The 27,866-nt window shown below is 43.2% G+C and overlaps 1 protein-coding gene across 4 annotated transcripts in view; it reads right to left on the reverse strand.

Annotated features, from left to right (window-relative positions):
• The window catches only part of gramd4 (GRAM domain containing 4), a 136,093-nt gene extending 108,508 nt beyond the window's left edge, over positions 1-27,585 (reverse strand). The window contains exons 1-3 of one of the 4 annotated variants that reach the window (XM_023952572.1): positions 27,161-27,585; positions 12,014-12,227; positions 9,122-9,242 (exon numbers count right to left, since the gene is read on the reverse strand). In XM_023952572.1, coding sequence (XP_023808340.1) covers positions 9,122-9,242; positions 12,014-12,227; positions 27,161-27,189 — 364 coding nt within the window. In that variant the 5' untranslated portion in view covers positions 27,190-27,585. Of the gene's footprint in view, positions 1-9,121; positions 9,243-9,349; positions 9,991-12,013; positions 12,228-27,160 lie in introns of those variants that run through there. The other 3 variants (XM_023952571.1, XM_023952573.1, XM_023952574.1) reach the window with 3 other exon arrangements.
• Between the last annotated feature and the right edge of the window lie 281 nt (positions 27,586-27,866).

Here is a 27,866-nt window from a genome sequence, read left to right on the forward strand (position 1 = left end):
GTGTTCCCTTCACTTTTCCTTTGCGTGGCATTTCACTCCCTCAAATAGATTCGTGTAGGCTCTGTGTTTGTGTGCGCTCTTGTAATCCACTTGGTGCTACCGGACCGTTGCAACGGAACAACCAGTGCTCCTCGTCTGGCAGTTATTTGATAAGTTAAGGGGGAATAAAAAATGTCATTCACCTTCTTTTGTCAACTTCTCTCCCGCCTCAGCAGAAAGCCAAGCTTTTAACTTTCAAAGGTCCTGTTTAGGATAGACAGTTTTGTCTGTGGTACTTTTAATAATAATAATAAAATTAATGGATTTTATTTAAAGCACCTTTCTTGCCACTCAAGGACACTGTACATGACAGAAAATACAATAAATAAACCAAATCAACACAATAAAATCAGCCAACGGATGGATGGACAATCATAGAAGAAAGGCAGATTTAAAGAGGAGAGTTTTGAGTCTGGATTTAAAGATAGGCAGTGAGTCAATGATACGGGGGTCCAGGGGGAGAGAGTTCCATAGTTGAGGGGCCGAGTGGCTGAAGGCTCTGCTTCTCATGGTGACCAGTCCGACCGGGGGTACAGAGAATGAAGAAGACCGGAGAGAGCGGGGGGAGTGTAATTATGGAGAAGATCGAATAAATTAGGTGGAGCCAGGTTATGGAGAGCTTTGAAAGTCAAAAGAAGAAGTTTAAGTTGTATTCTGAATTTGATTGGGAGCCGTTGGAGCTGCTGAAGGAGGGGGGTGATGAAACGGTGGAGTTTTGGAAATGATGCGAGCAGCTGAATTTATTGGAGAGTATTTAGAGTTTTTTGGGGTAAACCCAAAGTCCAATCTAGCCTTCCTATTGTTGAGGGTTATGAGTGGCTTGCATCTTGCAGTGTACCCTCTGTATGTACTTTTATGCAGTCTTCTTTTGATGGTAGACTTGGATATTGATCCGCCTACCTCCTGGAGAGTGTTGTTCACTTGGTTGGCTGTTGTGAACGGGTTCCTCTTCACCATGGAAATGATTCTGTCATCATCCACCACTGTTGTCTTCCGTGGACGTCCAGGTCTTTTTGCGTTGCTGAGTTCACCAGTGCTTTCTTTCTTTCTCAGGATATACTTCCACTTTCGGCTTCTCCCATCAGGGGTCGCCACAGCGAACAAGTCGCATGGTAAATTTGGCAATGTTTTACGCCGGATGCCCTTCCTGACGCAACCTTCTCAAACCGGGCTTGGAACCGGCACAGAGGTAGAGAAGGGAACAGGGAGCAGCCCGGAGTCGAACCCTGGTTTCACGGACGGAAGGCGCCGCAAACCAGCACGAGCTAAACCGGCTCCCTTTTTTTTTCTCAGGATATACTACACTGAGGAATTCAATTGTCCAATTACTTACCAGCCCATGAAATGAAGGGATTGTTTTTAAAAATGCTTTAGTTTTTTATATTTTTATGCAACCTTTTTGTTCAACCTTTGGAATAAAAGCTGAAAGTCTGCACTTCAATGCCATCTGAGTTGTATTTAAAATTCACTGTGTTAATGTACAGAAACTAAATTAGAAAGAATGTGTCTGTCCAAATATGTATGGTCCTGACTGTAGGTCAAAGGTTGCTAAGAATTGTAGGATCTGAACCAGGTTTTTTCGAGAATTGGTTTACAGCTGCAGTTTTTAGAAGTGAAGGGCCAATACCAGACGTTAGTGAAGAATAAATAATGGCTGAAATAAGGGGGAGCAGTTGTGGGAGACAGGATTTGACTAAAAAATGTTGGAAGGGGATCAAGCTAGCAAGTATAGGGTTTGGATTCTTTGATAAGAGAAAAAATTTCACTAAGATTAGGCAACTGAAAATCAGAAAATGTATGGGTAGGAAGGTTGTCAGGGGCCTGAAAGATATTATTCAGTATTGAAAAAAAAAAGAGTTTTAGGATGATTGGAACTATAATAAACACATTAAACACATTCATCTTTGCTGATAATTTACTTTTGCTGCTAGTCCTTTGTTCAGACTTTAAGGGTTTCTGGGAGAAACCTTTTATTACTGTTCTGCTTCTCTCCCTCTATGCTGCATGCGCTCTCCTCTTACACACACACGCACGGTTTCAGCAGCGCCCACACATCATCATTCTACAACAGACGTTTCCGTCTTGCGAGGAAATACGAGAATTTTAATGCGTTCTAATAATTAATTTCCATTGTATTCATTTCCATTACAAGCTGCATGCGTTCTTGAGTCCGCGACACAGCCGCCCGCCGGAGGATTTTGTGTTGGGGGGGGCGCAAGAGTCCCTACACCACGGCTCTTGCTGCTTCATCACACGGTGATCAAAAATCCCACGCCATCACAGCTCTACTCCAGAGTGGTCTAATAAAGAATCAGTGTTATTCTGGGGGAAACATTTTATTACTGTTGTCCTTCACTCCGTAACACCAAGCATGAACGTGCACTGTTAGTGCGATGAATATCACTACATGTTTTGTTTGGGAACTATTTTGTGCAGCGCAATGTTACTGTTAGTTACTTAGTTACTGGGCAATACATAATATTCTGAGAAGATGTCTGTACCAGAGAGCACATGTGAAGCCTCGCGTGCAGCTAGAGAGCGGTCCGCTGCAGAAGAAACAACTAACACCCCCAACACACTTGTGTGCACTCTTCATAGCTAGAAATCTTTCATAGGAGAGATCGTTGGAAGCAAGCTAAAGCTGATCTTGCAAAAATGTAGAAAGGAGGGTTTAGTAAAATAATTGTTGTTGATCTATTACTTTTTATTTTACACAATTAAATGGCATCTTTCCACATGACTACTAATTAAAACAGAAAATAACAGGTTTTAAGTGCTACTAACTTCTGTTCACAATAAAACCCGAGACCACTTACCGTAATTTCCGGGTTACAAGCCGCACCCACTCATTGTCACGTATTAAGCTTCTTTCTTACATACATAAGCCGCATCAGCGTACAAACCGCTTGCATTAAGCAACACGGCCAGCCTGACAAAGCATGTCCTGACTCACAGACTGGATGCAGCTTTAAACCTCACTGTGGGAGGAGTCAGATAGCATCAGCTCATCTGCCAAACAGCATGCACCTCACTTCTGTTCACAAGTTCCTCAATTATGGGTTGTTGTTTTTTTTTTGTTTTTTTTACTTATTAACAATTGAGGTATCATACATAAAATTACAAACAGTAACCAAATAATCAACATTACATCCCTCAGTTATGACGCGATTCCCCATTTCCCATGAGTCTTAGGGGCTTAAGGCGGGGCTAAACCCAGGTCGCCACACTGTTGTCAGTGTTTAAAGAATGAGCAGCAGTGGATGGAGGGGCAAACGGGACAGCAGCTCTCCTTCCGCTTGTGCCGCGGCAGCATTATGGTAGTAACAGGGCTGGTAAAAAAAACACACCAGTAAAATAAAGCAGCGGCGACTTAAAAGCACGTGCCTCAGCGCGATACAAGCACACGTGCGCCAGAAGTTTCCTTCCACAACAGTGACACACTGTTGCTCCACGGACGCCTATGCGCTCCGCCCTCGCAGCTCCAGAGAGTAGCGCTTTTCGCTACTCTCTGCAGCGATCGAGTAGCGCCCGATCGCTGCGCGCGGCTGCCGGTGGACGGAGCGAATCGTGTCCGTGCAGAGCAATCCGACTTAATACTGTACGTTTTGTGGATGAGGGGCGAGAGAGGATGCGTTGTTACGTGTGGGAGCCTTCAGACTGCCATCTGTCCCGCAGCTCTATGTGAACGAGCAGCAGGAGAACATGTCTCCAGCTCACACGGCGGCTTTGGGGCGGTGTGAGCTTTTCAAAGTAAAATTCCGCTCAGTCCTTAGAAACTGTTCAAACAATCACATGGATTTGTGTTTCCAGTCGTGTCCCGACAAAATAAAGGCTGATGTTATTCCCACATATTTACATTCAGCCAAGCTGCAGATTGCAGCTTTTCCCGCATGGATTCATGTTCATCCAGGCTAAATGTTGTTAGCGCCTGTTAGTCTTCACCTAACCGTTCTTCCAGCTTCGTTCTGCCACAAAAAAGCACTGACCACACAGATTAAAGATAAAATGAGCGAACAGGCGCTTCATAATAACCCTAATAAAAGCACGTTTAGAATATCATCTCGTATATTACGGAGCTGCTAATATATGGGCTAGTGTCACTGTGACTCTGAGGTAAATTCACTCCTGAGTTGCGCTGTTCTCTCCGTCACGCAGCTGACCGGCTTTTCCAAACCCGTTGGTGGATTTTTTCACGCTGCTTTTAACTTGAAAGCTGCATCATATTGTAGTGGCGATCACGTGCACGTTGGGTCTAAAGGCACCAAAGGATTGTGGGATGCGGCCGGGCATGCGTGTTTCTTTTTGTTGAACCATGACTGAAGTGTCTAAGACCTGAAGTCAGGTCCATGCTGTTTGGCTGCTTAGGGGTGTGTTGAAAATAAATGGCTTGTCCCTTGGAGTTGGATAACGCATTCAACCTCTGCTCTAAGACAGAAAGTACGTTCAAGGCCGCTGCCAAATAAATCCACAAATTAGCCGCGTCACTGAATAAGCCGCAGGGCTGTGCGCGCATGACAAAAGTAGCGGCTTATAGTCCGGAAATTACGGTAGTCAAGATGAAGTTTGTAGTAAATATTGTTACTTTTGAGTAAGTGATTACACAAAGTCCCATTTCCTTATTTAATTACAGGAGTTTTTTTTCCCCCCTTTCAATTCCATCATGCTGCACACACTACGACGGACTATTGGGCCCAGTTAACAAACAATTTTTTTAAAATTACGGCAATAAAAAGTCCAGAATTTACGAGAAAAAAGTAAGAACTGTTAAATTATGAAAAAGTTGTACATTCATGACTTTAACAGACACATGCTAAATGTATGACTCTAGTAAATTTTCGTGTTTTAAAGTCATACATGTACGACTTTAAATCATTTTAATTTATAAGAATTAAAATCCTAAATTTGCAACTTTAAATCATGTAATGTTACTTTTTTTCTTTTTGGTGGCTCACTGGTGGAAGCCAGGGAGGAGGGTGGGGCGACAAACGCAGCGCTTGCAAAAATGGATGGAGAGGGATTGGACCGCACATCTGGTTCTTAAGTAGGACGCGGATCAGGTGAGTTAATTGGGAGGAGTAAACAGGTAAACGCACTGCTGAGCTGCCTGCCTGAAATTCTCCCAAGGTCGTTCATTAGATGTGCAGATCCTCTGACATTTTCTTTTTTACCAATGTAGCGGCATTGAGATATTTGATTTCGGTTTGATTTGGTTTACGTTGGTCATCTTCAACATTAACATTGTCATTTTTTTTTTACATTCTTAGATGGAATTATTGTTGTAAACATCAGAAAGGATTTCCTTGACTCTTTGGAGAGGAATTGGACACATATGCCCTCAAAATGAATTTTGCATTATATTCCGTTTAAGAGGACGTTTCCGGCTCATATTCCAACAAATATCCTGTGTCTCATGAATGTCTGTTGTTACGCCTTTGGACCTTATACACAAACCAAAATGAATACGTTCTGAAGTGTCTTAAAATCTGACATTTATGGTAGCTAGTAAGGCATTACTTACTCATGAGTACTTTCATTATATAGTAATCTGTTCCCAGAACCAGAGTATCGAGGTGAAACGTGAAGCTGTGATCCACAGTCTACTCCAGAACCATGGAGAGAGGCAAGACAAACTCACCAACGATTGCCATGTAATTATTAATTTATTACTTAATGGTCAACAAAAAGTAAGTTTTATTTCTAGGTAGTTTTTTTTATGCGCATTAATTTAATGACCGATAGAGATAAACAACATGATCAAAGGAGTTTTCAAATTGGAGTACAAGTCAGCGGCGATACAGTTCCCTCAGACCTTCACTGTCCGCTCATTGAAAGTTGGAATATCGGGGTCTTTGGTACTGAACCATGTAGGCATGCTGGGGGATATGAATACAACTGTGGCCAAGAGGATTAAAACATGTGAGGTTGTTGCTTCTCAATTCAATTCAAGCATCCTTTTGATACCAGTGAATCACGTTGTGTGGTTGGACTTTCTATTTTTGGAAATTAGCAAAGGTGTCTGTGAGCTCGGCACTGTGTCTGAGTTTAATCAGCGCTGCTCTCAGTCCAGTGAGTTTCGGTTTCACCACCTGCTCCAGGAAAGTCACCTGGATGCCGCCACTCAGTACCCCTCAGTACCTCCATTTTGCCCTCATAATTAATTTCAGAGTTCTGATTGGTTTCCACTGCAGACTTTTGGAAAAATTATGAACTTCGTCCAAAGAGATGAAGTAAGAATTTGGGGCCACAGCAGCTTATCGCTTATTGTAAACTGCTGTGGCCCCACAACGCACCGGTGAATTCTCACCTCCAAACTCTTTTGCCCCCTTTCCCGATCATCTACCGTAGACTCAACATTGGAACTTGCTGTATTATAAAGCTAGTTTGTGTGAACTGTAAAAGCACCTTTAAGGAGGGGGCCCTGGGGATTTTTTTTTTTTAAGTTTTCCAGTTGCATACATAGATGATTAGGGGTGTAACGATACGCTAAAATCTCAATTCCGTTCAATTCAGAATTTCATAGGGCTCGGTTCTGTCCTGCTGTTTAACAAATCTGCCTGATATGAACTGCTATTTAATGAACTATTATTTTATTGTTATTTATTGTGTGTTTGTGTGTGTTTTGCTGCCAGACACCTGAATTTCTCCCTTGGGAGATTAATAAAGTTTTTATCCATCTATTTTCGGTACAAAAAACTAAGGCAGAAAAAAATGACTTACAAAATGCATTTATTGGTTTTACATAATAAATAAAATTGACCTCTGTAGGTGATCTGCTTAGTAAAATATAAAAACTATTAGCTGCCAGGAACCAAAAACTTTGGATAATTAACACTGACATGAAAAAAACATTTGAACCTACACATTTTTTTTTCTTGTTGACCCGATTGTTCCAGTCGGTGATGCTGTTTTAAATTGGTTAACAGATTATATGTGTGACTGTGGCATACACTGTCTTTGTGTAACAATGTAAACACACAGCATTCCACTTGTCCAACTGTCTTCTCCCTTCATGCTGACAACAAAGCCACAGTGTTTCCCCCCCCCCCCCCCCCCCCCACACACACACACACAGGAGAGCATAAGGAGATGGGGGGGGGGGGTCCTCATCTCTGGCCTGGCGTCTGCATTAGCCATATGTTGACATGCTAACTGTCCGTCACCTAACAGCGTCTTGGAGGAAAGTCTAACGTTACTTCTGCCTCTGCACTAAGTTAATACAGAGGCGACCTGGGGGTTAGCCCCGCCTATAGCCACTAAGACTCATGGGAAGTGTGAAATCAAGTGTGTTGAATTCTTCACCATCACTGAGAGAGCTATGAGGAGAAGTGAAGTTCATGTTGTTACGCTGTTTGTGTGTTTTCTTAATAAATGGGTTTAATGCCGGAAAGGAGATGGAGTAATCTATTTCTCTGTCTACTCTCTCTCTCAGACTGAGGGCGAGTGGAGTAAGGGGGGGCAAGGACAGTCAATGCAGCTAGTTAATTAGCAGCTCGGCTCTCGTTTCCTCGCTACGAGTGATAAAGCAGCTGGATCGTTACAATGCATACGCGGGGAAAAAAGAAAAAACGTACAGAAACGGTACAGAAGTGAACCGAAAAGGTTCAGTTCAACTACGTGTATCGTTACACCCCTAATAATTATAGTACCAACTTTTTCCTTAGCTTAAAACTTCAGTATACATATAAAAAAAATCTCTAAAACCTTTAATTTTCTTTCCAAAGTGACTGATCTGAGCAAAACTGTAAATCATGGGTGACTCCCTCCATTGGTGGACTGAGCACCAAACGGGAGTGACCAAGTCTGTGATTGGCTAGAGCTCAATACCTGACGTCCAATTGTGAAATAATGAACCATGAGTTTTTGCTAGACTGAAAAACTGATCGTGAGAAAACTGCAAATTGCTCAAAAAATGCCTCAATGAAGTAGAAAAAAATACTCGAGGCCCGGTTTTGATAAGAAAATTATATAACAAAATAGAAACCTCCAAAATATGAATTCTCGCAGCAGTACCCTTCATCGCCCCTCATTGCTCCAAAAAATGGATTCATGATTTTTTTTTAATGAAACATAATTTACCTATAGTTTTAGCTTTTGATGCTTGATCAATTTTGCTATGAAGATTTTTGAAACAGTGTTATGTCTATTTTACTGATATAGTATTATTTTTTAATCATATACATGACTTTTATAATTAACATAATCTGTATGTATTTAGATAACTGATCTGCATTTACCATGTTGATTTCTAAAATAGTTATGTCTGTTTTTTACATAATAACTAAGTAATTCATCTCTGTCATGTGCTTTATTGATACCCAAGGACTCTTAATTCTGTCTGATAGAAGCTATGAACCTGATAATGATCAATCATGTCATGAAATGGTTATAGTAGAACAGGGTGGGATTCTAGAAGTTGCTTTCCTTCCACTCCCTTTCAAGCAATCTTTAAATTAAAATCTAATTATCCTAAGTTTGATACGTCATTGTATGAATGTATAAATGATGATTGTAATGTTTTAGTGCACTATTCTTATTTGAATGCTTGAAATAAACCATTTCAAATCAAAATCACATATTTACTGTTGACTCAACATTAGAACTCGCTGCGTTCTGCTGTGAATTTGTGTGCAATGAGAAAGCAACACCTAAAGGGGTATTGCCTAGAGTCTTGAGGCCTACAAAGTACTAAAGTACTTATAAGCTTGTAGATATATGTAGAAGGAGGGGAAGGGTCAAAGTGTGACTAAATCCTAAATAAACTTTTTTTTCTGAATAACTGAATGAGTTTTTAACAGTGCAGGCGGAGCAGATAACAAAAATCTTTTCCCGTCACACGACCACATTGCCCTACAAAAAATATCTCACACTTTGAATGTCATTAGAGCAACTTTTTCCGTATGTAATTCATAGTTAGGACCCTCTACACAACCTCGTATGGACAAATGGAATCCATGAACTTCAAAATAATGTGCATGTATGATAAATAAATGGCTGTGTGCAGAAATGTTGTCAAATACAACCAGACTCTGCATGCCATCTACACACATCTGTCTAAGTGTGTGTGGGGGGTGGGGTTACTCACGTAGAAAATGTTTCTCCAATAAGGCAATTTCCAAGTGACCTTTGACTTCACTGAGGCGCTCCGACTCCGACCTCTGGAAATCTTGGATGGCAGCAGCCATCAGAGGAGACCCCGAACCAGCCTGTGCATGCAAACACAAAGGTTAAAACAAAACTACACTCACACACAAGTAACCACAAGGGGGTGCCTGCATAAGCATAAGCAGAGCGGTGCAGAAACATGACGCACACTCATCTCCACATTAAAGCCCAGCAGGAGAGAGGAACTGGCAGGAATATCCCCGTTCTGACCGCAGCAACACGGATGACTCAAACGCCACAAACGATAATCCTAAAAGCCTCGACAGCTTTGAGGGTGAACGGGTGACGGGCAAGGAGGCAGGAAGGGTGCCACCGGCGAGCAGTGTGGGCTCCGCTCTGGCAAAGGCGGCTCCTTTAAGAGCTGGAGTGGCGCTGCAGCAGATGCAGCTCCGCCAAGCTGCCGTGCACTGAAACACTGCAGCGGCTGGGACTGGTGTCCTCTGCTACAACAGAAAAACTGACAGTGACCTAGAAAAACTGCAGGACTGGGAGATGGACGGAGCCCCACAGAACAGAGGAGGATCAGAAAGAAGTCACATGGAAGAGGATGGCAGGAGGAGGAAAAGCCGATATTTGGCTCCGTCAGGCATCCGGTGTCCACAGAAACACACCTGCATGATGTCTGACCAGCCTCAGCCTCCCGCTGCACAGAAGTAGGTCAATCCCTGCAGTCAATTAGCAGCTGGTTAACTATTGACACTCCTCTGTCTTCCTCTGTACTGACTGAGGATGGAGGGAGCCTAAAAATGTGTCCACTGCTATGAAAAAGAATTAACTCTTTAGTGGCCGGCACACTCTGGATGTTTGAAGGAAGTGATCGGAGGGAGGAGAGCAGTGCAGAGCCTCACAGGACGTCCACACATGAACTGTCCGTCTGCTCTGCACATCGCTGAAATGAATCGATCTGGACAGAACCAGCAGATCTGGACGGCGCCTCACCCATCAGAGAGTTTCTATAATAGTGAAGTTTATCATTTATAATATCAGGAGTGAACATTCATTAATTACTATATTTGAAACTGATTTGTATGGAACAAAATTGCATTTGAAAAAATGATGTTTTTTAAAATAAATGAGTGTTTCTTTGTATATTTTCTTGTATTTTGCAGTAATAATTTCCAGAAATACAAAATTTGTAGCTTAAAAACCGAAACGACAGCGAAAATGTTGGGTTTTCACATTAGTCGGTCAATAGTAGAAATGCTTTGTTGTAGGCTCAATAGTAGAAAAGGACTGTTTTTATTTTTGATTGAAAAAACAGGATAATTGTAATTAAACGACCACTGGGAACACCTAGAATAGATCAAAGGATGATCGGAGTTGGACTTTAATTTTTTACAAATCAGTATCAGGCAAAAATAAAAAAAAACCTGATTGGGACATCTCTACTTAATTAACAATAAACAACAACATGCCTGGTTGCAGTTTTGATCCAAAAACACTGACAACCCATTTCTATGAACAAAACCAGCCAATTTAATTTTTATTCCTTCGACTAGTAAATTAAATCTGAGACAGGAAGTAAATGAAGAAATCTGGAAAAAATGAATGCATCCTTTTGATTTATGCGACTACATTTGTCCAGAGAATTAGGTAAAGAGTTGCAGACGGATCTCCACACTTGACACTAACAGTTCAGTCTGCAGAGTAAAAGCTTTATCTGAGCAGGTGCGTCTGCTGAGTGAATGCCATCTGTCTGTTTCCCAAGGACGGCGGCTTTGTCAGAAATACATAAGCAGGCATCGTGTCCTTTTTTTTCCTTTTCAGCCAATGATGTAACAGAGGTGAGCTTTAGACCTGGGTCACATGATACGGTCCTGGAGTGTAGAGACACGCCTGCAGGGAGCTACCAAAGACTCCATGCAGGGAGAATGAGCTTTCCGCCGAGTGGTGGCATCCTTTGTGAGACAAAGCGCGCCGTGCATGTGTGCGTTTCAGTGTGTGCGTCCCAGCAGAGATAAGAGCTAGCTGGGTCTATTTTGGGGCTTTGGAGCGTGACTCATCTGTGCTGCGATGTGGGCGAGGCCTTCCCAGCGTGTCAGAGGCAAACAGCAGCTCACACTCAGACACACGCGAGGAAATGAGCAAAGGTAAATATTGACCCATGGTGGTGAAATGTGCTGAAGGGTTAGCCACCAGAATTCAACAGATGTTGTACGAAACGCTGGAAAATGATCTTCAGATGTGCTGAAAAAGGACATCTTCCTGTTAGCGCAGTGCTGGCGTTTTGTTGCCAGCTATTTTCCCCACAATCCTCCTGGGCTGAATTCCTGCCTCCTTCATCACAGACTGTATAAGAGACCTGGACTGAGTGTCTGAGGCGTTACATTCATAAAGTACCCGCTCACTACAAGGAGCCAAATTAACAACTATATCTCAGTCGTTATAATTGTCACAATAACTACTCTTGATCAGCTAACTTTTTTTTTAACATTTTCTTCCTAATCTTAAGTTTTAAAATATTTTTGGTGAAGTTCCAGGTATTCAACGTATAAAGTGGCCAATCAGATGTCTATACTAGAGTGCAGTATAGTGGAGGGAGGGATGCATAAGAAGCTTTTCTCTTTATTTTATATCTGACCATGTGGAATTTTGGTAATAGGAGCTCAGTTGTAAATGTAAATTCCCCCCAGCATAAAGAAAGTATTCTGCTTTCACTGGAGCTAGAAGGAAGCCATTTTAATGGAAAACATGACAGTCACTTGGTCCAGTTCTCAAATACAATCAATGGTTTAAATGCAACCCCATCTTTAACCCAGATGGAGATGAAAGGGGGGCAATATTAGGACAAAGCAGAGAAGGGGGTCCTCACAGGGTCTCTTAGGATGTCCTCCGTGTCCCTCAGAGACGTCCGGGCCTTCGGCTGCATGTCATCACTACATTCGTTGTCGGAGGCAGGCGGTGAATCTCCCAGATCAGGGAAGTCCTCTCTCGTTCTGGGGCCTCGGAAGCGGATCTTGTCCAGGCGCTTTAGCATAGTCAACACCGCACACCTGGGCTTTACCTTGGCATGGTGGACAGCAACCCTGTGGAACGAGACATGGCAGATGAAAGCTGGAGAATGTACCCAACAACAAACTAACAAAACAAAAACACTGCAAAGGTTAGGTTTTAATTCACTTAGATTTTATATTTGGAAGAAAAACCAAAGCTAAAAATATTGTACTTTACACCAATTTGGCTTAATAAGTATGGAGTGATATTTGTGCCACCACATTGCACACAAAACTCTCTAAGTTGCAGGTGAAAATATTAAATATTTGCTTTTCAACGATTTATCATTCTGCTTTGATATAGTTTTTTTATAGTTTTTTTAAAACTTTTTTTTGCTTTCAAAAACTATTTTTTTTGCTTTCGAACACGTTTTTTGAGTTTGCAAAACTTGTTTTTGCGTGCGTTCTGTCAAATCTCGCTTTTGTCCTATCTTTAATTTTGCTGACCACATTGAGCGCGATTTAGCTTGATATGACTGCCACTGGCATCGCCAAAGAGAAATTTGCACGCATCGTGTGTCATTTCACTTTTTTCCTATATTTGATTTAGCTAAATTAAGTTTCAGTTTGACGTGACCAAGCTGCCAAACAGCTGCTGATTGATCCAGACTCTAACCAATCAAGTGTCTCTGTCTCATGTTGACGGTACTCTGAGGCAGACATGGACTTTGGACTTTGTGTCGGTTCTGTTCTAACAGGGTTCTGCCGTTTTCAACCATTCTGAACCATCTCAGAGTAAAACCCAGAAGGAGCAGCAAAGCAGCTAAAATCAAACAGAGTTTTGTATTTATTCATGTCAGTGTAGTGACCAACGTGTTTAAAACGTCTGCAGCAGAAAAAAAACGTCTGATCTCCGACTCCGTCGAGCCAGAAGTTAAACTTTTTAAGATTTGTATCTGAACTATTGTTTTATTATAATCAATAATTGTTGAAATATTAAGAGAAAATGGCATTTTTTATGACCAATATTTTTTAATTTTGGACAAACACAAGTTCTAAAACATGAGACACTGTGAAAATGAACATAAAAGTTAAAAATGCTTCTTCTGTTAAATACATTGAGTCTGCTGTGGTGAGCCATCAATCTTTTGCTTATTATTGCTGTTAATCCGATCCCAAACACGTGTGCAGCATAAAATAATATGTGCTGTATATCTTTTACTGTTTTGTTTTAACAAACAGATCTTAAAGAAAATCACTTTTCACTTGTACTTTGCTATGCAGGATTCACAGATCACACAGACCCGTTGATTTAATGTCAGCAGATAAACTTTACAGTTTCAGGAGATCCTCGGCCATAAATTCACACATCTGACTTAATAAAAATGAACCAATGCTAAAAAAAAAAAAAAGAAAGTACGAATTATAAAAAAAACACGAAAACTTCTTCATCCAAAAATACAAAAATGAGGGTAAAAAGAGCTGGTTCAGTCTCTGAGCCTCGGCAGCAGACACCATGTTAGATTCATATGGCAATGTGATTGGTTAGAATCTGGACCAATCAGCAGCTGTTTGATGACAGCTTGGTCACGTCAAACCGAAACTTAACTCAGCAAAGATAGGAAAAAAGTGAGATGACACAACACGCATGCGAATTTCTTTTTGGCGATGCCCAGTGGAAGTCATATCATGCTATGTCGCGCTCAAAGTAGTCAGCAAAATCAAAGATAGGACAAAAGCGAGATTTGACAGAACGCACGCAAAAACATGTGTTTTGCAAACGCAAAAAAATGTTTTCGAAAGCAAAAAAAAAGTTTTTGAAAGCAAAAAAAATATTGAAAGCAAAAAATATATATCTAAGCAGAATAATAAATTAAAAAGCAAATATTTAATATTGTCACCTGAAACTTAAGTTTTGTGTGCAACGTGGTGGCAGAAATATCACTCCATAAATAAGTAGAAGAAAAATGATATGATGGTAGAAAAAAATAATACTAGTGATCTTCTGATATCAATCATGTTTTTCTCTCCAGTTCTTTAGAAACACGTGACAAGACATTGAAACGTTTTTCAGTTTTATGTATATAAAACTATTATATGCTCGATCTCACTGGCATTTCTTAGGCGTGTAGATTCCATGTGAAAAAAAGAAAAAAGGGAGGAAAAAACCCTCGCAATATCCGTTCACAAGGACAAGGGAGAAAAGGTAATCCAGGGTGTAGAGCTTGAAATGGAGCGGCTCTGGAACACCTAGTGTAGTCCTCGAACACGGCTCTTTGTTTGCCGGGGAAAACGTAGTTTTAATTTTTTTTTTTAACTTGTCCTGTCCAACAGCTGGGCAAAGAGATGAGAGCTGAAGGCCTCTTGTGTTGGCCATATTTTACTTTTACAAGAGGGGTTATGAATCTTCTGACAAACCAGAGGTATGTCTGAATAAACCCCTTTTGTAATCGAGGCCAAACTTTATTCATTTTAATTATTTTTGAAATTCTTTTGTGTTGGACCGGACCGAAAAGGAAAGAAGGGAAGAAGAGAGGGATGTTAGAAAAGGGGGGCATAGGAGGGTGATCATAGGAGGGGGGAGGGGGGTAAAACCATGAAGCAGCATAAAGCAACAAGCTACTGGATGTTTATCATTATGGTAAGGTTCAGATAGAATACAAATCTCAAAGGGGCGGGGCCTGTCCACACACACTCAAATGTTATCAACACACCTTTTAACTGCAAAAATGTCCACATGTCAACATGTACACAATACAGATATTGTTCACACATGCATACTTATGCCTTCAAGCCAACTAGTGTGACATATTTCATTCAATCACGCAAACTGTTACTGCAAAGGTGAGCTAACACCTCTGCTCAGCTGAGTGTTTATGTTCTTCTAAAATGGATGATGGAATGTGAAAAGACGGAGGGGGAGTGACCAGCCACCCACAAACCAAGACCCCTGCCGAAGCAGCCGCGGCAGTCAGAAGCCCCCAACACCAAGCAGCAGCAGGCAGAGAACAACCGCCCCCCCGGGTGACCACGTCCGCCACCCAGGCCAGGGCCAGCAGGACCGCCACGAGGCCCCCAGAGCCAAAGAGCAGGGAAGCATGGGGGGAAAGACAGGAGGGCCCAACGCCGGGTCCCATCCGAGAGGGGTGCCCACAGCCCCAGACGATCACCCCATCACCACCCAGGGGGTCTGGGCATCCCCCCGACCCAACCCCAGGTACGAACCAGGACCCCCCCAAGGGAGACCCGCTCCGCGCTCCAGGCAGCCTACGGTTGGTCCAGAAAGGTGCAAGATAGGGGCCAGCCGCCCCCGCTCAGCAGGGGGGCACCCCAGGGAGAAGGGGGCCCACAAAGGTTGTTGTAGACATGGCCCAACCAGGCTCGGCCACAGATGGAAATTGGCGAGTCCCAGCACCCGGCGGCAAGGACCAGAACCCACCCCACAGGGACACAGAAACTCCCGGCTCAGGTTTGATATGATCCCCGGCTTCTGGCCTTGCCAGAAAGCTCAGGGATCCCTCTCCCTGCGTGGGGAGAGCACCGCCGGGCCCAGAAAACCGGTGGCCATGTCCCCCGGGTGCCGGTTTCCAAGGGCCCCGCACGCCCCACATGGGATGGCGTAGGGGACAGATGGTCTAAGGTCCCACCTTCCTTGCAAAATGACTGTGTGTTAGTGAGGGTGTGTGTGCATGTGTGTGAGTCTATGTTGGAATGTATATTTTGAGGGGGGAAGGGTGTGTCTACAAAGGTGGTGCAGTTAAAATTGGCGGGTAGGACACTGAGGGGACATCTCCTGATTACTCACAGTGATGTCCCATCACCCTCCCCACCAAGGGGCCCTAAATGTCTAAGGTGCAGTTAAAATTGGCGGGTAGGAACATCTGCTAAAAGGACATCTGCTGCTTGCTGGCAGTGATGTCCAAGCACCCCCCCCCTACCAAGGGCCTTACATAAAAACGTAGTTTTTAAACAGCTAGTGTTTTCCCACATAGATGCCTGTCGTTAGTAGCTCCGCCCACTTGTAAACAGCGTTGCCTTACTAAAGGCGCATGCTGCCTTTACTTATGTCTGTTTAAAATCAAATCAAATCAAAAGTTTATTTGTATAGCACTTTTCCAACACAACGTACTCAAAGTGCTTTTCCTTGATGAAATTTAAGAAGAAAGGACAGAACAACATTATTAAAAACCGGCACAAAGACCCCCCAGATCCAGACAACGAGCCGAACCTGAGAGATCCCATCACAGCGAACCCCCCTCACTGGGAAGGGTCAATCACCAATGTGGAGGATCCCTCGGACGAAAATAACTGGTATTACAGCTAAAATGTTAAAGTAGTTACAAAAAAAGATCAAATACATCAAAAAAGAAAAAAAAAAAAAAAGGGTACCGTAATTGCCTGGCTATAGAACGCACCTGATTACAAGCCACACCCATCCAATTTAAAGAGGATTAACCATTTTAACATACACAACCCGCACTTGCATTCACACGCATGTTGTGGCAGTTCAAGTGGCACGTCACTGAGACCACAGTAGTCTCAGAGAGGTAGGAGTTAATAGTAGTTTAGCCTATTTATTTAAACACACCCACATCTGCCAAACAGCATGGACCTCACTTCAGCTCACAGCTCCCGCAGTTATGGTGTGGAAATTCACACTCAGATTCCCCACTTCCCATGAGTCTTAGGGGTTTAAGGCGGGGCCACACTGTGTTGTAGATTGAGGATGCAAATGTGCTGAAACCGCGTGCGTGTTTAAGGAGCATGGAGCTGCAACGGAATAGGAAAGCAGCTCTCCCCTCCTTCCGCCTGTAACACGGCAGCAATGTGGAAATAACAGGGCTGGTTAAAAAAAACATACCAGTAAAACAGAGCAGCAGTGACTTATAAGCGCGCGCGACACGCACCTATGCGTGCTCTACGTGGCTCGCTGCGCCGAGCCAGAAGTTTACTTCTACAACAGTGAAGGAAACTTCCAGCACACAGCAGACCGGCTTTTCCAAACTCGTTGGTCATGGTGGATTTTTTCACATTGCTTTTAACGATTGCTTTTTACTTGAAAGCTGCGTCATATTGTAGTGGCGGTCACATGCACGTTAGGTTTAATGGCACCAAAGGATTGTGGGATCCAGCTGAGCATGGGTGTTTCTTTTATTGCACCATGACTTAAGTGTCTAACCACTGAAGTGAGGTCCATGCTGTTTGGTTGCTTGAGTGTGTGTCAAAGCAATCGCGCTTGTTGCTGGTCATAGAATTATGCAGGCAGTCTCCCCTCTGAGACTGCCGAAGCGCTCTCGGCGGCCGTTAAATAAAAGCAAAAATTAACCACATCATTGAATAAGCCGCAGGGCCGAAAATTTGTGACAAAAGTAGCGGGCGGCATATAGTCCGGAAAATACGGTACATAAATAAACCTTAGTAGACAAATAAAATGGTAAAAGTGACCAAATACATTGATATGAACAAATAGATTTATTTAAAAAAAAGAAAAAAATACCTATATACACATACACATTATATCAAATTGATAAAAATAAAAATATCCAATAAATTACCATAAAAAAATCCAATAAATAACTTCAATTAAAAGCAAGATTAAAAAGGTAGGTTTTGAGCCTTTTAAAAACATGAACAGTGTCTGCAGCCCTGAGGCTCTCTGGGAGGCTGTTCCACAGGCAAGGTCTATAAAAACTGAATATGGCCTCGCCGTATGTTTTTGTTCTAACTTTTGGGATAACCAAAAGACCAGCACCAGAGGACCTCAGGGTCCACGAGGGCTCATACTTTAAAATCATCTTGGATCAATATAAAGGCCCGAGACCATAAAAACATTTATACACCAATAAAAGAACTTTAAAATCAATCCTGAAGCGCACAGGGAGCCAATCCAGCGATTTTAAAATGGTTATAATGGGTCACCGCCCCCTGGTCCTCGTCAGCACGCGTGCGGCTGAATTTTGCTTCTGGAGTCCATGGATACTTGCCAATAACCAGATTGCAGGTCAAGGGAACTGAACCATCTGGCACCATATAGTGACTCTAGAATATCATGTATAATGGGCATGGGATAAGCATCTAATGGGGTTTTGGCATTGCAGAAGCGGTTTTTTAACTAATACTACTGGTGAGGCCCAAGCTGACTCAGAAGGTTCTATTATTCCTTCGTGTAACATGTGATTTATGTGCTCCTCAATGATTTGCCGCTTCTGGGGAGAGACTCTGTAAGCTCTTTTTCTAACCGGTACCTCGTCATTTGTTACAATGTGATGTTGGGTGATGTCAGTTCTTCCCAGTTTCTCTGTGCACACTGATGGCCATTCCGGAAACAGTTTTTGCATTTGAAGGGGATGGTCTTTGAACTGGCCTTCTGGTTTCTCTACAGATGCATGGTGTTGTGTTACAAAGGGCAGTAGAGAAGGATCCATCACCACATACAGATTCAAAGGGTTGTGAGCTGGAGTCCATAATAAGTGTCCTGGCGTCCTATTCAGAAATGAAAAGGAGCATGACATGTCTCTGACACGGACTTCATAGGTGTTGTTCCCCAGGTTGAACTGGACCTTTGTTTTCCTTAGGAAGTCCAGGCCCAGAATCAGTGGGAAAGTCAGGTGTTTATCAGCTATGATGTGGGTGTCGATAGTCCATACTGCTCTATGCCAAGTATAAGCCAACTTCACCTTTCCTTCAGACGTATGAGACTGTCCATATGCCAACACAAAAGTTAAAGAATTGCCGGTTTGGAGATCATCACATGGTCTTCTTAGCCTTTGACACAAGCTCCTTTGCATAAGCGTTATGGTGTCTCAAGTCTCCCACACATAGCGCACACGTAACAAAGCATCTTCCCTTCCCCTTAAACACAAAGTCCGGCTGCTCTACTCAGAGACACGGTCACTTGGTCCACTTGACTAATCAAGTGCAGGAGCGGACTACTTTTCTATTTTGTTTGTTATTTTGCTTGCTAAAGTCACTTCCCTCAGTTTATACTGGATCATCGCAGATGAGCCATTTGTTGGGAAATAAAATAAATGAAGTAATAAAGTGAAATAACGAATAATAACTATATAATAAAAAATAACGATGTACGATATCATCGTACGTCCCGATGGTTTACTGCAAGGATCGTCAACTGCCACTTTAAGGAACATCGCCCAACCCTAGCCAACACCACAGTCGGAGACCTGTCTCCTACCTTAAGGCAGAGGGACATGACCCTCTCGTCCATTGGGGTGAACTCCAACACTTGGCGGCTGAGGTGGGGGCTCACAATAAGCCCACACCATGAGCAACTCCAGAATGGTGGTCAACCTCTCTCAAAGGACTGCGTTTCAGAGCCTAGGCTATACGTGGAGGTGAGCCCGACTATATCTAGCCAGTACCTATTGTCGCACAAGCTCAGGCTCCTTCACTCCGAGAGAGGTGACATTCCATGTCCCAAAAGCCAAGTTACATCAAAAGAGTTTGGGCCACTGAGGCACCAGCCTTTGACTGCCACCTGAACCACAGTTCACCGTCCCCTTTTGAAGTCTCCTAGGGGGGGTGCGACGATGCGAGAGTGGTCTCACGTCGTTCCTTCGGGCTGAGTCTGACTGGGCCCCATGGGGACAGCCTCACCTGTGAGCCCCAACCCAAGGTCTGGCTCCAGAGTGGGTCCCTGGTGACGACAATCCAGGCGACTTAACTGGGTCCTTGATTTTTCTTCTCATAAGGGGTTTCTCAACCGCTCTTAGTCTGGCTCATTACCCAGGACCTGTCTGCCATGGGAGACCCTACTAGGGCCCAGACATCTTAGCCCCTGGGTTCACTTGAGCTCTGAAACTCCTCCACCACATTAAGGTGGCGATTGACGTGCAAATACATTAATCTTTAAAAAAAAATTAAATAAAAAAAGGTTACAAATGCATTGACAGTTTTTTGGTGCAGAAAGTTATTTCAGCATTGATGTGGGGTTTGTAGATCTGTTGTTTTCTGACGTACAAGTGTGTCTTCTGAGTCAAACAGTTATTTTTCCAATCAACCCAACACCTCATGAACGCAGCATTTCTTTATGTTTGTGTTTTTCCCTGAGGGACATCAAGTCTTTGCAATTGGTTCTAGAATGGAACAAAAACCCACATTTTTTTAAATAAAAACTCTTAAAGGTCTGTTTTGAAATACATTTATGAAATTTAAACCAACATCCACGTTCCATCTTGTTTCTTTCTGTAAATGGTAAATGGCATATATTGTGTACCGCTTTTCAACATTTCTTAAAGGCCCAAAGCTCTATACAGTCACAGTCCCTTTTACACACTGCTGCTTCCCAACACTGGCGCCAACCTCTAACCACCACAGGCAATGTGGGGTCCAGTGTCTTGCCCAAGGACACTTCGACACAAGGGCAAGACGACTCTAGGTTACGTCATAAAACGGGCAGCACCCACATGAAGCGAAAGCTGATGCCTCAAAGATCAAGTCGTTTTACTTCTGGGTTGTAAAAGAGCTCAGAAAAATAACTCATATTTAGTAAGAAATGTGTTCTTTAGTGTGCCAAAGGCAAATCATATACATGGATATTGTTTACTACAAAAGGCTTATGAATTGCACGATATAGGTCCTTTAAGCATACATATACGCTTAAAGGCGCAAATATGATTGCAGAACATTTGTTAATGCAGTCATAAATTAAATTTTTTTTTAAAAAAATTAAAAACTCATGAGTTAAGAGGCACCACACCGTAGAAATCTTTAAAAAAAAATTCAGTTTGATTTCTTTGACCGAGACAAAATATCTCACCTTAAATATATTGATGGATTATGACAGATAAATCAAAGTTTTATGTCTGTACTTCATTTGTTTTGCATGAACGTGCAGCTTTGTCACCACTGGAGCATTTTCACTTGACTTTGAGTAACTCTTAAGCCTTGGTTTCCTCCCTGGGGGGTTGGTAAGCAGGAGCATTGTGAATGGCAGGTTAATAAACAGTTTCTTTCACTTGTTAAAAACACCTGTCACAGTGACATCTGTTCCCATCAGAGCCACACGGCTTCACTTACCATGCACCGGTGACTAATCAAGGCCGCTAAGTCTCACTTAAGAACTCAACCACAACAGCACAAGTATTTGCACTCTCACAAGAAAAAAGTACATAATGTAAAACGTATATAATAACAAACGTGGAAAAACTAATGGTAAAAAATACAAATGGTAGATGTTTCAAAGCTTTTGCATGCCTCTTTTTCTTTAATCTACATCTTTTTTATTTTTAAATATTTCTACGGTGTGGTGCCTCTTAAATCATGAGGAAGAGAGAGGAGGAGGAGGAGGCGGCTTTGGCTCAAGGTCTGATGGCTGAATGTAAGTGCAAGGATCTACACAAACAACCCTTATGAGTCATTTCCTGGGACTTGAACGCAAAGACGTCTCTAAACCCGGGCCCTAAACGGCAGCTCACACACTCGGCGGGGAAGAAAGCTGACGCAGTCATCACACCCAAGGAAGATGGGAAAAGAAGCCATGAGCATAACACAAAGTGACCACGCAGCAACACGGATGGATGATGCACTATATTACCAAAATAGTTCCGTCACCCATGCAAATGATCAGAATCAAGTGTCCTAATCATGCTGACTGTTTCTACAAACATTGGTGAAAGAATGTTCCCCTCTCAGGAGCATCACCTGGACAACAAATCCAGAGGAGATGTCCTCCTAAATCTCCCACAGTCAGCTGTCAGCTCTATCAGAGTTTGGGAACAACAGCAGTCAGCCACCAAGTGGTCGACCACGTAACCTGATGAAGAGGGGTCAGAGGATGCTGAAGGTCAAAGAGGTCACCAACTTTCTGCAGTCAGTTGCTGCAGAGCTCCAGACGTCATGTGACCTTCAGATCAGTCTAAGTTCAGAACACAGAGAGCTTCATGGAATGGGTTTCATGGTCGAGCAGCTGCATCCATCCACACATCACCAAGTGCACCACAAAGCTGCAAATAACAGCTGCAAAACGTGGACAGACATGTTAAACTCTACGGGTGATGAATGGTACTTCAGTTCATATGTGAGTCAAGGCAGGAGAGATAATACTTTTGGTAATATAGTGTATGCATCCCTAAAAACATTAGTGAAGGCTGATTAGCACTACAAGCGCTGCATGTGTCACACTAAATCCGATCCACCGCGTGTAGATGGCTGCTAATGATCCGTAGTAACTTGAGGGTTACTTTAGGTCACCCGGGTCACACTCAATGCATCAGTCACTGAAACCAGGCTGTGGGAGTTTAACCTTTGACCTCTTATTTACCTAAAATAATGGGCAAACACTGAAAGATCGTCTGAGGAGTTCCTGATTTTCAGTAAAGGATTCTTCCATTATACCAGTGTTTTTCATCTGGTGTGCTGCAACACATTAGTGTGCCGTGGGAGATGGTCAGGTGTGCCGTGAGAAATTGCCCTCATTAACTGATCTAAAAACATTTTTCATCTCCAGCTCTGTGCTCCTGTTCCTGTGTTTATTTGATTCTATTAAAGACATTTAGCCGCAGCTTCAGCCGTTTTCGGAAAAGTCCCGTCCCTTTAACCATCTCCACCAATCATTCTTGGAGGCTTAATCACATGTCATCAGTCTGACCAATCAGAAGTGGTTTAAGTCTTCACTTCCTTGTTCTGATTCTGCTCATAAAGTCTCTCAGTTCCAACAGAAATACCAGCTAAAGCTCGTCTTTAGCGGTGTAGCTTTCCACAGAATCCGGTGTCAGACCGTGGAACAAGAGAACAAAACAATGAAGCTCAGAGAAGAGAGTCTGTCTGGCATCACTACATGTCCCATGATGCATCAGGTTAAAGTGACAGCGTCTCGGCGCACAATGAGTCTTTGACATCTTGAAACCACAACGAACACACATCAAACAGTTTTTAAATCTTCTAACTTTTATTACATCTTTTAGAAAAACCATTTGCAGCTTCCAGCTTTTTCTGCTGCAATTATCACATAAATGCATGTGAGATTGTGGAGGGGCTGTAGATCAATACAGACTATTGAGTTTCTCAATTTTTTTTTTTTGGATGCTGGTGTGCCACGGGATTTTTGACAAGGTTAGAATGTGCCGTGGCTCAAAAAAGGTTGAAAAACACTGCATTATACCATGGTCCGGGTGAATACTCTATTCCTGATTGGCGGCACTTGCTTCTTTAAAACAAACTTTATCTTCATCACCTGGACAAAAACAAGCAGTTAGAGGTGAACTTTTTCTCTGAACTGAACTACCCACGAGTTTCAATCCAAAAGTTAAAAAAAAAAAAGGAGGGTGATCTGTGTCGCACTTGTGGTGCGAAGGAGAAACGCATTTCGGTGCTCTGAAGCACAGAACTTCACATTTAAATAGCCCGGCGCGGCGTTCACCAGAGCCCGGCGCTGCGTTCACCAGAGCCCGGCGCTGCGTTCACCAGAGCCCGGCGCGGCGTTCACCAGAGCCCGGCGCGGCGTTCACCAGAGCCCGGCGCGGCGTTCACCAGAGCCCGGCGCTGCGTTCACCAGAGCCCGGCGCGGCGTTCACCAGAGCCCGGCGCGGCGTTCACCAGAGCCCGGCGCTGCGTTCACCAGAGCCCGGCGCTGCGTTCACCAGAGCCCGGTGCGGCGTTCAGAGCCCGGCGCGGCGTTCACCAGAGGACGACGCAAATGGGTCCCAAAAAAACCCAGACATCCGAAGAAGGCTGTGACCTAAAGAAGTCACTTGATTTCCTTGCAGAGGAAATTTCTGCTGTCAACTTGCAACAAAAGGGCATTCTGGACTTCACTGAGGAGATGAAAGTTTTGCGAGATTTCCTTGCGGAAGAGATTTCTGCTGTCAGGTCACAACAAAGAGGCATTCTGGACTTCATCGCGGAGGTGCTAGTTTGGCGGGTTCCGAAGCAAGAGCAGGACCAGAGGATGGCAAAAAAAAAAAATCTGACCAGGCACATTTGTTACTGGACAAATAACCGTATTTTACAAAGAAAAACTATAGGTGTTATTCTAAAGAATGATATGTTGAATTCAAAGAGGACGTCACAACATAATGAAGACATAAGAAAAAACTACTGTTTTAAGTAACTCAGATATATAATCTGTCTTTGCTTTTTCACATTTTCACACAGTCTACAAAGAGTTTTATTTCTATCATAAATGAGTTGTTTCTCGTCTTTACCAAAGCTAAAAAGCTGAACCTCCAAGGAGAGGCGTGTCCGTCATCTGTAGTTTGAGAAGGAAAATTATTAGGGGCGGCTGTGGTGCAGTGGTAGGGCGGTCGACCTCTGATCGTAATATTGCAGGTTCGATTCCCGCCTTGTATGCCCATGTGTCAAAGTGTACTTGAGAAAGACACCGAACCCCACCTTGCCTCTGGTGGGTGGTTGGCGCCGGTGTTCGGCAGCGGAGCAGCCATCAGTGTGTGAATGTGTGTGTGACTGGAACTGTGACTGTAAAGCGCTTTGGGCCTTCGAGGAAGGTAGAAAAGCGCTATACAAATTAACCATTAATGCTATAATAGAGAAATAGAGATAGAGATAGAGATACAGATAGAGATAGATAGATATTCTTTATTGATCCCACATTGGGGAAATTCAATTGTCACAGCAGTTCCAAAGAGCAGAGAAAAGAAAAGTGACAGCAATGTGCAAAAGTGAGGGGTGTTCCCAAATGTGCAAGTATGCAAATACAAAAAATGTGCAAAAATAGAAAAAAGTAAAAAGTAAGTAAGTAATAAATTATGTACACTATTACAACATAACACATGTTATGCCTAATAATAAAATTAAATAAATAAAGTAAAGACACAGAATATACAGATGAGCTATGGATGTATGAAAAACCGGTTTGTACATGCATTTTTAAACTGTGGCATTGTACAGTCTCACAGCTGTTGGGATGAATGACCTCCTGAACCGTTATAAATTTGTTAAGATAATGAAAGAGCACAAAAGTAATTTATAAATTGTATGAACACATATTTAATGTTATCCAAATATAAGAGATTGGTTTATTTATCCGCAACGTGGAATATTGACCAACTGTTTGTCGTCTCAAACTGGCAACACACGGAACAGCTAGTTAGCATAGCGTGATAGCATCAGTAAGTAACAACACCGCCATCTCCAAATAAACTTTATATAAACTCGCTGTTGCAAGTCCAGCAGATCCAGTTCTGTTCCACTGTTCCATCAGCCTAAACTTAACGCTTAGAAGAACCGTCCAGGAGTTACGGGAGTGGGGATAGGGAGCGCTTGACGCGTCACGTGTACATATTTTTTCTCCCCTCAGTCTCCCAGAAGAAGCTTCTCTTTGCTTGCTGCCGTTTTCATGTCTGCGAGAGACAGACGGGCTGACCTTACTCTGAACAACGGAAGCCCAAGAAAGCAGAGAGCTAGGAGAATAAAATCTAGTTTTATTTAAATTTACTTTATTTGGAGCCAGAAGTAAGCCTTTTTCTTTGGGTGGCATCACAGTCCCAGACCAGTCACTGGTTTAGGGACTGCCATGGTGCATGCACTCTAGTCTTGTTTGCACACAAGCCAAAACGCAGATGTGTTGCATCCACTCAAGACTAAGGGTCACTCATAACACCATGTTTCCACGCTTTCTGCTGTGGATGCAGGTTCCTCTTGGGAGTTTTCTTTTGATTTGGTGCATAAACCCATCTAAGGCTATCCTGTCATCATCATCATCATCCTCCTCCTCCTCACTACCTGCTTCCAGAGCCAAGGCTGTGTAGAGCACCACACATCTCTGCCTGTGGAGTTATTCTCAACTTCTGCTTAGTTTCATAAGATCCTCAGAGACGCAGAGGGCTTAGCATGACCATTAAAGACCACATCAAAGGGGTGTGCCACACGGGGAGAGCAGCAACTTTTGTTCCCTTCACCGTCCTGAACTCCTGATGAAGCTGATGGACACATAGGCATGGTGAGGAGCTCAAGCTAAAGTCAGACCAGACCACCTCTTATGCCTGCAAGCATCAGCTTCAATAAAGCCACGAGCTTATGAAGCAAACTAAACCCAAACCAACCAGGTTCCTGCATCAGGACCACCAAACTGAAACAACTCCCACGCCGTTGTGGTCTTCGACTCCACGCAGCGTCGTGTCGGAGTGCAGAGACAGACACCTTTCACCCTCCTTCCTGTCACAATCGACACTTCTCTGCCACCATTGGCTCAACGTGCACTTATATAATCAGGCATGGAGATGATCGATGTGTGCAGTCGGGGCATCTGCCCCCCACCCTCACACGTAGAAACATTACACACATCAGTGCCTTGAGTTAAGCGCTAGCCGAAAAAGTGAACCAAAAGCTGATCAAATCAGCAACTGTTATGGCAGGAAACGACGTCACACTTGTAGTTTGAAAGAATTATTGTCCTATTGGAGCTTTGACATGAATGTTTCCTTCCCCTTGATGTGATCAACAGAAAGCTTTCAAAATAAAATAAAGTACTGGGGGGTCACTTTTGGACTTAGCATTTCGTTTTCATATGTATGCAGTTCTTTGTCTCCGTGGAAACTTCTTATCTGTGCTCAGAGTTTCCATCTGTTGAGCCTGACTTTCTGTTTCAGCTCGTTGAAGTCTTCAAACCCACAACCTCGTGACAAAGTCGGTTGAACGTCACCGGAAGCTCGAAAAAATGTATAAATGCTTCATTTGGAGCAGTTTTTGTAAGAGAACAGAACAAATGGAGTCTTTTCAGGAGAGTTCCCACCTGAATAATAAGAAAAGCCGTCCAGCCCAAGTCTAGAAGATTACAGTTCGATTCCGGACCTTTTCTGACGTAAACTCACGACATCCGCGAGTCGGAAACTGAAGTTAGGCCTCGGGTTAAACATTTACTAATTCATTAGAAGAGAAATGTCGGGTATATTTTATTTATCTGGAAACCAAACACCCGAACCCGCCTTTTGGAAGCCAGCTTTATTTTTTAAACACGATTTTTTTTTTTGTGGTTTTGTTTTTTTGTTTTTGCTTGTTTCGTTGCTTAATGTTCGCTTTCGTGTTAAGTATATATAGATAATCGTTCTTACCCAGCACGTAAATCGTAGCAAAGTTTCATGAACACCGAGGTCGCCGGTCGCCCGTTTCTCCGTCCGTGTACCGTCGGTGCACCTGCTGCTCTCAGGACCCCCAAATTAGCGCCCGCCTTGCGGCGAACGCGGCTCCCTCCATCGCGGCGGAATCCGCTTCAGACCCCGAATGGCGTCCACCGCCGCCGAGCGTCGTCGTTCCGAGGCGGCCGGACAATACTTCCAAAAAGAGACCGGTTGCGTTCACCTTCTCTGCGGGGGGAGAACCGTTAGCTCGCGGATCCCAGAAGCCTGTTGGTTCGTCAGGGCCGAGGACAGAGCGTCAGCGGGCGGAGCAGCTCTCTTAAAGGAGCCGCTGCTGCGAGGGTGGTTCCCCGGAGGGAGGAGGCCGTGAGCGGCCAGACGCTCTCCCTACGCTATGGAGTGATATTTATGCCACCACGGTGCACAAAACATGGCAAAAGAAAATATTAAATATTTGCTTTCACATTTTTTGCTTTCACAAAAGGATGTACACAATCCATGTAAAAACATTTATTTTGCAAACATAATTTTTGAAAGCAAAAGAAAAATTGGGGGGGGGGGCATTTTTTGAAAGCAAAAATTTTTTTTTTTTAAATTAAGTAAAAATGTGTACGAAAAAAAATTGAAAGCAAATATTTAATATTTTCATTTGCAACTTAGAATGTTTTGTGTGCAATGGGCT

This window comes from Oryzias latipes, chromosome 23, assembly GCF_002234675.1.
Source record: "Oryzias latipes chromosome 23, ASM223467v1".
Classification (NCBI taxonomy): Eukaryota; Metazoa; Chordata; class Actinopteri; order Beloniformes; family Adrianichthyidae; genus Oryzias; species Oryzias latipes.